The 12,516-nt window shown below is 34.4% G+C and overlaps 2 protein-coding genes across 2 annotated transcripts in view; one reads left to right on the forward strand and one right to left on the reverse strand.

The window, feature by feature from the left end:
- Positions 1-3,605, forward strand: LOC125051553 (ribosome biogenesis protein NOP53). The gene is made up of 8 exons (XM_047651945.1): positions 1-198; positions 416-581; positions 887-1,100; positions 1,338-1,519; positions 1,812-1,931; positions 2,231-2,445; positions 3,003-3,199; positions 3,384-3,605. The coding sequence occupies exons 1-8, from the start codon at positions 74-76 to the stop codon at positions 3,563-3,565; spliced, it is 1,401 nt and encodes a 466-aa protein (XP_047507901.1). The 5' UTR covers positions 1-73; the 3' UTR covers positions 3,566-3,605.
- A 323-nt stretch (positions 3,606-3,928) lies between these two features.
- LOC125051552 overlaps positions 3,929-12,516 on the reverse strand; it is a 36,127-nt gene continuing 27,539 nt past the window's right edge. Inside the window, exons 4-7 of the mRNA XM_047651944.1 lie at positions 9,131-9,177; positions 8,415-8,583; positions 8,123-8,238; positions 3,929-7,866 (exon numbers count right to left, since the gene is read on the reverse strand). Coding sequence (XP_047507900.1) covers positions 4,354-7,866; positions 8,123-8,238; positions 8,415-8,583; positions 9,131-9,177 — 3,845 coding nt within the window. The 3' untranslated portion in view covers positions 3,929-4,353. The remainder of the gene's footprint in view (positions 7,867-8,122; positions 8,239-8,414; positions 8,584-9,130; positions 9,178-12,516) is intronic.

Genomic DNA, 12,516 nt, shown 5'->3' on the forward strand with positions numbered 1-12,516 from the left:
GACATTTATTTCCATGTGTTGTTTTCAATATTTGTAGGTGTTTCAATACTTCAAAGCAAATTAATTAACAACAATGATTGAAGAGAAAAAGAAGAAGAAACGGGTATCGAAAAGGAATAAGACGGCATGGCGCAAACATAGTGATATTCGTGATGTAGAGGAGTTTTTAGAAGAACAAAGATTAGAAGAACGACTCGGGTAAGGGTTTAACACCTGTATAACCTCTTAGCAGTTTTTCTTTCCGTTTTTTGATTAAATCGTCCTTGTACTATTAACATTCTAACTTACCCCCTGATTTAAAAATCTTGTCGATATTTCCTTTATCTTCATTATAGCTTCTATATATCTAGAAAAAAATACTTTGCAATAATGGCATTATTACTCTAACATTGATAATATTTATGTGTTATTGCAGTCGTTTTGATACTAAGAAGGATGATGAATTGTTTATCGTTGACACGCAAGGTGATGGAGATAAAGAAGACAAGCCTGATATTAAGCCATTATCTGCCAAGCAACAGAGAAGAGCCAAACTTAATGAGACTCCTAGATGTTTCCAAATATTGCTATCTTCATCTAAGGTATAAATTTAATCTCAATCTTAGAATAACAACTTTTTAAATTGGATATTCATAAAAATAATTATGTTGATGTTTTTTATAGTATGAGAATTTTATATAGATAATATACATATTTTACTTAAAATTTAGGATAAGACTTGGGAGACAAAACTAAGAATAAGTCTTTAGTCTGAAATTTATTTTTATATGTCACTGTACCCTCAGTTTTATTTGCGTTGTTGATATATTGAGAATAGGTTGTGAAATCAAATCTAGCTCAATTTTAAAAAGGAGCGTGCTAGTTATAAGACTATTGTATTTTTTAGGTAGAAGATCCTAACAAGAAACGTAATATTGTGAAAAGTTTTGGAACCAAACCAACTGCTTTGTCTAAATTATCATTAAAGAGGAAAATTGAAAATGGTTCTTTACAAAAGAAAATTGAACTTGTAAAAAAGAATATGAAAATTGCAAGAGAAAGAAAGAAAAAATCAAAGGTTGTAAGAGAAACATTTGATAAGAATTTGTGGGGTCAAGATTGTAAGTAATTTGTTTTACTTTGAAGTTAGTTAGTGGAACCTTTTTTCTTGTATTGTGTTCTTGTAAGTCTTGCATTACTCTAAATATTGGAAAAAATAAATACATCATTTTCTCTTTCACTGTCACTTTATACACTATAATATAAAATAATATTTGAATTTTTCTAATTATGAAATCTCCCAACTATATATTTCAACTAAAGCTATAATTTCAAACACTGTCTTTTCAACTCTACAGCACTAGAAGTAAAAGGCATCCCAGAAACATTGTGTGAAGAGTTTATATCTACTGAAGCCCAGTTGCACAATGTTCTAACAAAACAACGTCTTAGACCCAAACCACCCCCTCCCAAGACAGTGGTCACTAGAGTTGCTATTGAGACACCACACCCTGGTGTCAGTTACAATCCTACTTTCAAGGTAGTTATTTTTATTATTTTTCACATAATGAGTGTCCCCTACACTTGTTGGTAAATATTTTTTTATTGTATACTAATGCATGCTCATGCAGCTTTCTTTGCATGGAAAAATTAATTCTAATGTTTTATTAATGTTTTTGTTTTTGTCTGTTGACAGTAGAAAAAATTTAACAAACAAAGTAATATTTGTTCTCTTTTTGCTGTTTTTGACAGAGCTACTCGTATAATAGAAAATTATTGAATTTTCATATAGTATTTTAATGTCTACTAAAACATTTATTTAAATATTTCAGGAGCATCAAGAGTTGCTTCAAGATGTTGTGAAACATGAAGAGAAAATGATGAAGAAGGAGGCTCACTTAAACCGAGTCACCACTAAAATGTTCAGAAAGATCTCTGCTAAATCTAAAGAGGTATGATAATTCTCATTAATTCTGTTATAATTTCAATTGTTTATTTATTAAACAAAGAGGGTGCTAGCTATGCTAGGGTGCTATATATGAGTGTACGAGAAAATATTAACAAAATTGAGACACGAAATATAATTAATATAATATTACTAAGTATTACCAATTCGCAAAGGGTTTACCTCAAAGCCTCCGTTTTACTATTTTTGTTAGCATTTCTCAAATTATGTTTTTTTGCATCAACTAGTACTTGTTTAGAAATTTAATGTGTATGTATGTTTATTCCAATTAAATAAATATTTCAGAACCAATGGATAGAAGAGATGAGTGTTGGTTTTCAACCTAGCAGACCTCAAGACGAATCAGACGTTAGCGACAATGAATATAGGGCGGTAAACGCACCAGTCCAAAATAAGAAAAAAGACCATAAAGCTCGGCGCAAGCAGAAAGAGATGATCTTGGAAAAAGAGAGGCTTAAACGACAGAAGATTGATAAAAAGAAAATTACTGATATTTACAAGTATGTATTGAATATTTTATACTTACAATAACTGAAAAGGTTATGTTAAAAAAAGATTAATTAACATGGTAGTACTCTATTTTAATGTTATAATCAAAGCTTTTGATAATAATGTTGTTATCATCATAAATTTATGAAAATGAATGTCTCACATACTAGTACCATATGAATTATTTGAAAATATAGAGATCATTTTACTAATTGCTGACTGTATTCAAGAAAATTACAAATACGCCATTTTTCATAAAAAAGCATTTGTAGTCGTTTGGTAGTTGCTTTCTCTGATATTTATCTTATCATTTTAATATTTTTGAAAAAAAAAATCGGTTTCAAATCTAAAGACTGAGTGCAACGTGCGGCCTTATTGGTTATTAGCTCTTACAGACAACCCATGCTAACAGTAGCACAGAATTGCAGACCATATACGTAATAATCTTTATCATAAGAACAATTTAAATAAAAAGGTATTTACTTTATTCACTATAATAATCACAGATAAGTAAGATAGGAGATAGACAAAAGGTTCCTTTTGCCTCTTATCATTTAAACATTTTCAGACTCCGCAAATTGAGTACATCAATATCGACGAAAGAAAAGCGTTTGGAGTCGGAGCGCGAGAAACGTGAAATCAAGAAGCAGGCTGAGGCGAAGACGGCATTGCCTTCCCTCAACGCACATAAGGCTCCTGTTAAAGAACCAGACTTTGTTCCCCCGGAACAACTTTCTGGCGACTTACGGTCCCTGGATGCAAGCAGTAAGTGGTCATGCTCATGCTATGGCTTTTCTTATTTTCTTAGTATTCAGCAAAATAATAGTCTCAATAAGATATAGAAGAGATAATCTTACAGCCTTATAATAAAAATTAAGTGAAATAGACATTAGAGGCGTATTTTTACTACAATAAGTAGGTGACGCTGTAAAATAATGCCTTATTACAGCAAATCTCCTTCGAGATCGATTTGAGTCGCTCCAAAGACGTGGAGCACTTGCTGCTTCCAAGGTGATGATGAAAAAGAATCGTAAGATCAAGAGTTACTTCAAGGCTGGCCACAAAGTCACAGATCAAGATGTCGAGAAATACATGCAGAATCTAAATAAGAAAGTGAAAATATCAAAGTAACAATTGAGATTGTAGAACAATAAAATTATTTTGAAATATTTTTGTGGCCTTTTAGTTAAGTATGTGTAGGTGTGCAAAGTATATATTTATATAGAATATATTTCAGTTCAAAATCATCATCATGTTTGCTAAAATCAAATATTGAAGTTGAATAGGAATAAGGATGGGTTGCTTCATTTGTGTTTTTTATCTAGCCCAAAGCATAGGCATACATGAATTTGGCCATAGGAATCATCATCTGCCAATCTCTCGCTGACCATAATTCATGAAAAGCCCTCGAAATGTCGAGTTATGTAAATAATGTAATAAATTCGCGTATCTGTTGTGTATGTAGTTTAGGTTTTTTGAAATAAAATAACGAAATTGTATAAAAGGATGTATTACAAAATAGTCTTATGCTACTTTACATTACGTTTATAATACAGTTGGCAGTGAAGTAGGATTTAAGTATAATGTAGGTAACTCCCATGTACTTATTACTCGATTATAAAATATCAGGATGCATTAAGATATTTTGTAGTATCTTTAGAAGATTTTATTATATATTTAATATAGTCATAAATCGAGTTTTTCTAGTCTTAAATCTATTCGGCAAGTCAATAACAACAATAAATTAAGTTTAGGCTATTCTAAGGTATCTTAAAAATTATCCGATTTTAACAAGAATCTTAAATATCTACATATTGAATCACATTTACAACATACTTAGGGTTTTACGAGCTAAAGGATTTGTATAGACGGAGTAGTCCATTTTATACTTTTGGAAACCTATTTATATAAACGTCGTTTTAACCCCATTTCGCGGCTATTGTGTATAATGATCGTAGTAATTCAATTGCTCTTGTGTCCGATTGTGTTTTGTCCTGAGCTGCTATTCTCGCTTCCGCAATGGGACGATCAGCTAAAGTCGCCCTTGTTTCTGGTGTCGTCCTTGCTTGAAACTTCCTAGCACCTCGCCTCGTTGGAAACGTAGTTCTTATTATATTAGCTGTGGTCGTTTCCGATTCAGTTTGTGTTTCTGCTGTCGTCGGGTTTGACAGCGAGTTGACAGCTTTAGCGTCAATATTAAGAGATTTACCACTTCTACTTCCAATTGGTATTCGGTCCATACGTCGCTGAAACTGAGTAGTTTGTATATAGTCTATGTCAGGGATTGTAGTCTCTGTTGCTTCTTCTTTTGCAATATCTTCCATGTCTTTTTGAGAAACTGCCATTAATGCTTCTAGTAATGCCTTCTTTGAAGCTTCGGCTGTCGAATTGTGATCGTCGTCACATGTTTGTACTAATAGAAGTATTAAACGTTTAACAGTCTTTGATTTAGTTTTCTTCATGACGTTCATTAACTTTTGCGTGGTTGTTGAGTTCATTCCTCCCATAATTTCTTTCGCTTTTTCTACAACGGTGTCGGCGATTGTTGTTAAATCTTGTGATATTTCTGTTGATGTTGGTTCTCTAAGAGCTTTCCCTTCTCGATGACTACCCAAGTCATTTGTTGTAGTTACTTCAGTACGAATTGTTGATGAAGGTGCTTGTTCTGTCGTGGTGTAATATGTCGTTGTTGGGGAAAATGTTGTCGAAACCTCGTTGTCGGTTTGTTGGTTAAATTTTGAAACGATTTGATCGCGAGAAAATACACTTAAACCGTCATTTAATGTTATTGGGTCAATTATGGTACTTTGCCAATTGTCAAAAGTAGTTGGCCATTGGAATTCGTATGTTGTCTTTTCCGCAGCCGGCGATGTAAAAACACTACTAGAAACAGGTGCCGTTGTGGTATATGCTTCTGTTTGATCTTTGACTGTGGTCGTAAAGCTTTGTGTAGTCACCTGTATTGTAGTGGTGTCAATATCAGGTATAGTAGGAGCTTCTAAATCGAATGATGGCTGTTTTACAAAATTTTTGTTATGCACTTCGAGTTGTTTTCCTTGTCTGACACTGTTACCTTGTGGTGACACGAATGATTGACTGTGAGCTCTTTGTAACTCTTCTTCATTTTCTAATTCAACACTGTCAGCGTCTGCGACATAAGTCGGTCGGGGTTCTGGGAATGTAGTAGAAGTTTTAATTTTTTTACTTTCAAACATTTGATGGGAATTTGTAATAGGTTGAAGTGTTGAATCAGTCACGTCATCGTCCCAAGCTGAGGGTAAATTTGTAACTTCAGTGTAGTCGCTTATTGTTCGAGCCCCGGTGGGTATTAAGCCGTAGCCGTAGGGTTTTTCTGAATCGTTATCTGAATTATTTTTCAATTCACCATATTGTGATAAGGTGTAGCTATCTGTCGTGGGACGTTCATATGACTTCGGTGACCGTGTACTGGGAGAGTAAAATGGTATTGTCGGTGTTTGAGCAGTTGTATAAGACGCTGATATTCTTCCACAACATCTAAATGGATTTGTGGGAGTTGTTGGTACATAAGTAGTTGAGTAAATTGGCGTCGTTGTGGGCTTTTGTGTAGTTGTAGTTTCAAAGGTGTAATCAGTGGCTATTTTCAATGCTTTTGGATCTCGGATAGAGTTATTGGGATCTCTAATTTTGTGATCGTCTGAAAATCCTAATATTTCATCATCGTCTTCATTTATTGTGGTTGTTGGTTCTGTATTAGTTGGATCCTCTGTTGCGGTTAACATATCACCGAAGGATGGAGGAGTTGGTCGAATGTCTGAAAGAACTTTTCTAAATTGTACAGGATCTTGTAAATAGGCAGAAAGTGCATGTGTAAACACTTGAGCGAGTTCACGTATCTGAGGAGAGGTCGCTAGCGGCATTTGGCTCATTTGAAAAGACAAATCTTCCATAATTTCATTATAAGTTCCATTTGGATCCAATTTGATTTCTTCCAATAACTCATCATTATTAGATCCGTGTCCAAACAGGCTGCTGTATTTGTTAATAGTCTGCTGGCTAAATATATTTGGTAGCCCGTCCTCCATAGTTTCAAAGTCATCAAAAGCTGGAGTTGTAAGTTCGTTATCTTCTTGAGGTTTTTCTGTGGAGAGGTTGTCCATGGCTGTTGCATAATATATAGCTAAAGAGTGTAGTGTTTTTGGTGTTAAGGATGGTGGGACGACTAAACCCGGTCGGTTTGGTTGGTCTCCGTAATATTTTTCTGAAACGGAAGTCAAAGTTGGCTCTGTGGGCTCTGAAATATCATAATTATTTTTATTTAATAATCTCTGTTTTCGTTCTTGATATGGTTGTTCTGTTGTACTCAGAGCATCAACTATGGTAGAATATGTCTCGAATCTGTTGGTTGAAGCAGTAATTCTGGCATCCCTTGTTGTATGAGGAATTTTCGTAGATGACTCAAACGTCTCTGGATTCCTTTCGGGGGCAGTATTCCATGAGATATTATTAGCATCCCCGCTTCTTGCTGTGGCCTTTACAATTTTTTCAGTCGTAGCATAAACTGTGCGGTTCTTTTCTTTTTCAATAAAGCTTTTAAGCAAGGAAACACCAGGTCTTGTATAGGGTTCACGGTTCTCATTAATGGTACTAACATAGCTCTTTGTGTATGGGATCAAAGTGTGTCTCTTTGTGGTCGCCTCCTGCGTATATTGTGCTCCATTTTGAGGTTTGATATCGTACAACGTTGTTAGGGATGGATTACTTTTAGTTTTAACAGATTGGGGTGGCAGGTTTGGGTTGTACACAGGATAAGGACGTAAATTTTTATTATTGTAGTCTCTTAAGAACTGTCTGTTTTGATTCTGCGCAAACGAAGCAGTTTCTGCAGCCTCCTGCATTTCTCTAATGCTGTTATAATCGCCAGCGGGAATTGTAGTTCTACGAGTCGAAGCGTCATAAAACGTTGGTAAAGTGCTCCTAACCGCACCGTTTCCGAAATCATTAGATATAAGTTGGACAAGATTTCTCCTTTTATTTTCAAAAGTTGCAGTTGCTTGGGCCCTTTGAGTCGGATTGATATTGAAAAGAGCTTGATAGCTTCTGGATGATGGTTTTGTCGTATGTATGTTAGGAGATTCGTTGGACAATCTTTGTCTATGTCTTATCAATCTTTCAGTAGTGCTCGGAATATTGACAGATGCTCGCCTTGATTCTGCGCGAACGTTAGTCTCGCCTATATGCTGAAGATCTGCGTTCTTGCTAAGGCTTTTCGTGACCTTTTGCGACTTTTTTTGTTCGTTGGAGTAGTACTCGACGCTGGATTCATAAAGCGCTGGTGAGGAGGCGCAGTCCACCTTGAACCACCAGTCACAAATGAGGTGGGACTGGCTGAAGATGGTGCCGTTGGGACAGAGGAAGGAAATCTTGCGTGAGGTGTCACAGATATGGAAAACCTAGAAGCAATTATAAATATATTAGTTTTGTATGAGGATTGATAAAAATATAAAGTTTATAGAATATATTGTATTGATTTGCATCATTGCTATCATTCTGTCTTAGTTCTCATATAAGATTTTTTTTCAGCTACAATGATAAATTTGCACAGTAGGTATTCATACAGTAATTCGGTTTCTATTTCTGTGTAATACGTATAATAAAGCATAGAATTGAAATAAAGTATGTTCTGCAGTTAATATAAGAGAAACTTACCTGGCAGTCAGTTTCCAAGTCGGCATAATATCCTGTTGGCACGTTCTTGCAATTGAATCCGGTATTGGGGATATTGGGAAGTGCTGGGAAGTCTATGCCTGCTTTACCGATTACACCTGCAATTTTTTATTAAGCAATTAGTTTATCGTAATTTCATACTTTTTAAGATGTTAGAAGAAGTTAGACGTTACTTAGAAGAAAAGAAGTTAATTGTTCAGGAAGAGTGCTATAGGTATCGGTACACATTCAACATTTCTTATCGATAATTTTATCAGTACTCATGATAACGTACCTTGGTGTTCAACAATGTCCAGATCGGGTTGGCTATGAGACGGTATGAGTCTCTTGACAAGCGCCTTTCCCTCCGTATAACTCTCGAAGCCAGCCGCGCCCATGGCCTCAGCTAAGGCTTGGATTGACTCTGCACTTGGGGCGGGAATGTAGAGGTCATTCTTTGAGTCCTAGAATTACGTTTAATTTCTTAAGATTACCTTTGCGCCAGATGGAAGATATGTCGTGTTATTTTTTGTGCTTAAGAGATAAATCGAAAATAAATTCATTACAGCTTAGATCATACCTATTGTATTGAATGGTCATTGCTATCGCTTTGCACTTTGCTTATGGTTAAGATAATATTCACAGTCGTATGTTAATTTCAATATATTTTTGTTTTAAACGACGGATATAATACGGGAATCACACTTCGCACTAACATGAAATCAGGGGGCCTCATAGCCTAGCGGTCTAATTAAGTGGCAGCTAGGTGAGGGGTACCGGGTTCGATTCCCGGTTCGAGGGCAAGTTTTAATTTAATTTAAATTTGTTCTCGGCCTTTGGGAGGGTTGTGCGGTACCGGGCGAGTGCCTAAACCGTACATGGAGGACACGGTCGAATTTCTAAAGACAAGCACGAATTATAAAAAATCCCATACTTGACGCTGGCTACTGCACAAATCGTGCCAGAGCCATAAAAAAAAAACCATGAAATCATAAATATGACGCAACTAACCTTTCTTCGTTGTGCTCGTCGCGATCCATCCGCTGTGTTCGCAAAACCTGTGAATTGTTATAATTCGTTTATTAGATTGAAAAGTCAGTACAAAGTAGCTGGTTCAAGTAAACTTCAAACGCCTTGCCTACATTTTTTAATACATAAACTTTTTATATTTTAACTTGGAGGTTCAGAAACAATTGCACTTAAAGGACGTAAGATTGAAATAGAAATAATAACAAGGAGGACGTATATTACATTTTTGTAAAGACATAAATAACACTATAGCAAAGACTTCAACAGAATAGTTAGCTATTCTGTTGAAGTCTTGCTTTAAATTATAGCAATTTGCTACCACGCGATGTCAGATGTTGACCCCGTCGACACTTACATGATTTACGTTAATTTTAACTTACAAAATTGTTCTAAAATGAACATAATTTATATTACTTTATCGTTTTTGTTATGTTAGTGTAGTTATAATACAACATGCTAGGTTATAATCAAAAGAAGGCTCGCGGCTAAGGAACGCTTAGGTAAGCGGGCTAAAACATGTTACAGGTATTTTAAATAAACAAAATTGTTGTTAAACATAAAAAAAAACAATATTGTAACTGTAATTGAAGAAACATAAACAACAAAATTGTTATGGAATTTAACTATTAAGTAACTTAATGAATCCCAAATCTAACACATTAAAAAAAGAAGATATACAGTCATATACTTTTGTGCTACCACTTTTCTGTTGCTGGTCAATAAAGATTTATTTATTTATGCTTTATTACCTTATTCACAAAAATACACATACCAAAAAAAAAAAAAAACAGGTTACAAAAGTTATAAGGCAACGGGCGTTAAAGATTTAGTTGGGATAAGGTCGACCAAGTCAATCAACTGCCTCTTGATATAACAAAAGAAATAATCTTCAAGTATTTAAATACATTTAAAATCCGTTTTGAAGATTCATATTAAAACGTGTTAATTTTTCATAGCCTTCTTGATCACGCTTAGGTTTCTCTCTACATCTCGTGTTATATAACTTTTCTAGATTATGTTGCACAATACAAAAGCAAACATCAACTTACGATACCGGATCTAGATATCAATGACAATTGTACTTGCAATACAATTGATCCTATGCAAATGTTAGCATAATCGATGAGTGACATAACTTTTATAATACCCGTATAACTCAATGAATTGAGGCAGGTAGGCAGGATAACAAAAGTTCATGCAGATATTATTGTATTGTAATTTTAATGACTGATTAGAACCTGCTCGTGCAGCGGGGGTATCGTTCCAATTTTTTTATATTATACATTTATATATTATACATAATATATATTTTTATAGTATATGTCGTGTCTTATGGTCCAGCGGTTCAATGTAGAAAAACTGTATTTCTAAGCGCTATATTGGCTATGGCTGAGGTGTCTATGTTAGCCTGTTTTTGGAGAATCATGTGTCTATTATTCTTATTACAAATTTCCTTCGGCAGAATGCAGTAATAAGTAAAATAGCAAAACAATCTAGTATTAAACCATTAAATGCCTATTATGTATCTGTTTGAAAGTATTTAAAGTAACACCTTCGCCTATATATACTTACCTAAAACTAAAAAAAAGGGTGCGTGTACTTATGTACGCGCGTAAGAAGTTATACTTCTTTGGCATTATTAGAAATAGTTTTTAATTGCAAGCAAATAATTAATTACAATTAAATAATCAAAGACTGGAAAAGGAGTCATTATAGTCAATAAAGTTCAGTTTACATTTGAAAAATTAAATAAATAAATATTTATTATTATTCTCTTACATTAAGTGTAACGTAAATTCTTTTATTATTCGAATGTTGTTTTTAAATTATGTCCAATGCCATAGCATCTTCCGTGGGCATCTTCATTCTGTTAATTTTGTGTCACGGTGCGCGCGCATCGTAAAATTTCACTCTCATCAATTTTTCATAACGCGCCTAAAGAAGTATAACTTCAAAAAGAAAGAATATAAGTTCGAAATTTGAATGCTAAAAGGTAAGGCTGTAAGGTTGCACAGATATTTCGGCGGGATTTTTACGCATTTTCCTACGTAAGTTTAGGGTGTGTGATGTGTAACACGCAAGTAAACATATGTGCTGTTTGCTAGATGTTTATTTCACAGTAATTTCACATTCAAACCGAATCGTATTGAATAAACTAAGCGATGACTAAACCACGTCTAACGAACTAGAACATAGCCTAAACTGATGAAAAAGCGATTCAAAAAACTAGTACCGTGACAAAATACATAACATGTATTGTTCCTATAACATCCCGTAATAGAATATAGAAAGCTACTATTGTTTAATTTTATGTAATGTTCTTATGTAAGTATCTGACTTTGTCCTCACTTTACCGATCAAGCTGGTGTTCGTGACTTAGTCTGCAGGTACAGGTTGTTATTCTTTAACCCCGCAAAATTTTATTTGTAATTGTGGCGAATACAATTGTATGTAAAATTGATGTTGACCTTGACATTTATACAATTTCTTTAGGTTAACGCAAATAGATACATCATAACAATTAAAAATAGAATTAGTATATAAGTTACATTATACAAAACTTTAAGACACTCTGAATTTCGATTTTCATAGTAGAAACAACTTACGCAAATCACTGGGACCAAATCATTGGAGTTAAAAAACTATAGAAATTGTGATTACATTATTTTTTACTAACAAGTTTATACATGTATTATATTATTTCATGATAAATTATGATTTGTCGAGCACGTTGAAACCACCGTTAGAAAAGCTTACCAAATTTTAGAATATGGGGCTATAGTCTGGTCTCCCTCTTATAGAACTATTATTAACACGATTGAATCAGTTTAAAGGTGGTTGTATCAACATTGTGTGTCCGTCTTTATTTAAAGGGGTCGTAAGCTTAAATCGCGACGTGACGTCATGGATGTAGTGTATCTTTATAACATAATACATATGTAATAATATTCACACGGGATTGCTTTGATCCTGCTACCACTATAGACATTACACGTTTGAGTAAACAAATATTCATTTTACACGCCTGTCTCATCATCACCTGTTTGTGATCATCGTTTAATGGTCTTGTTAAGAGTTTGTGTCGGGTTCATAATAAATCAGTGACGAAAAATGAGACAGTGGTCATTTTCAGCAACTCCACAGACCTTTCGCCGAGTCGTTTCAGCAACATATTAGCATTGTTTTAATTATTTACTATCATTATTGTTGTTTTTGCTTTGTAGTATTCTATCTAATTGCTATTTATGTATTACATTGTATATTCGCGAATTCTTAGCAGACCCACGCGACTTCTTCAATACAAAACGTTGCCTGGGGAGTTGTGTGCTGCGATATTGCGGGGTACTGGATTGTGAGGAAGTTACATG

The sequence above is a fragment of the Pieris napi genome, chromosome 8 (genome assembly GCF_905475465.1).
Source record: "Pieris napi chromosome 8, ilPieNapi1.2, whole genome shotgun sequence".
Taxonomy (NCBI): Eukaryota; Metazoa; Arthropoda; class Insecta; order Lepidoptera; family Pieridae; genus Pieris; species Pieris napi.

Bases quoted from the DNA above. Each gene is read 5' to 3' on its own strand.
- LOC125051553 (XM_047651945.1), top strand. From the start codon at position 74: ATGATTGAAGAGAAAAAGAAGAAGAAACGGGTATCGAAAAGGAATAAG. The intron at 199-415 runs GTAAGGGTTTAA...GTGTTATTGCAG, and splicing joins AGATTAGAAGAACGACTCGG to TCGTTTTGATACTAAGAAGG. The intron at 3,200-3,383 runs GTAAGTGGTCAT...GCCTTATTACAG, and splicing joins ACGGTCCCTGGATGCAAGCA to CAAATCTCCTTCGAGATCGA.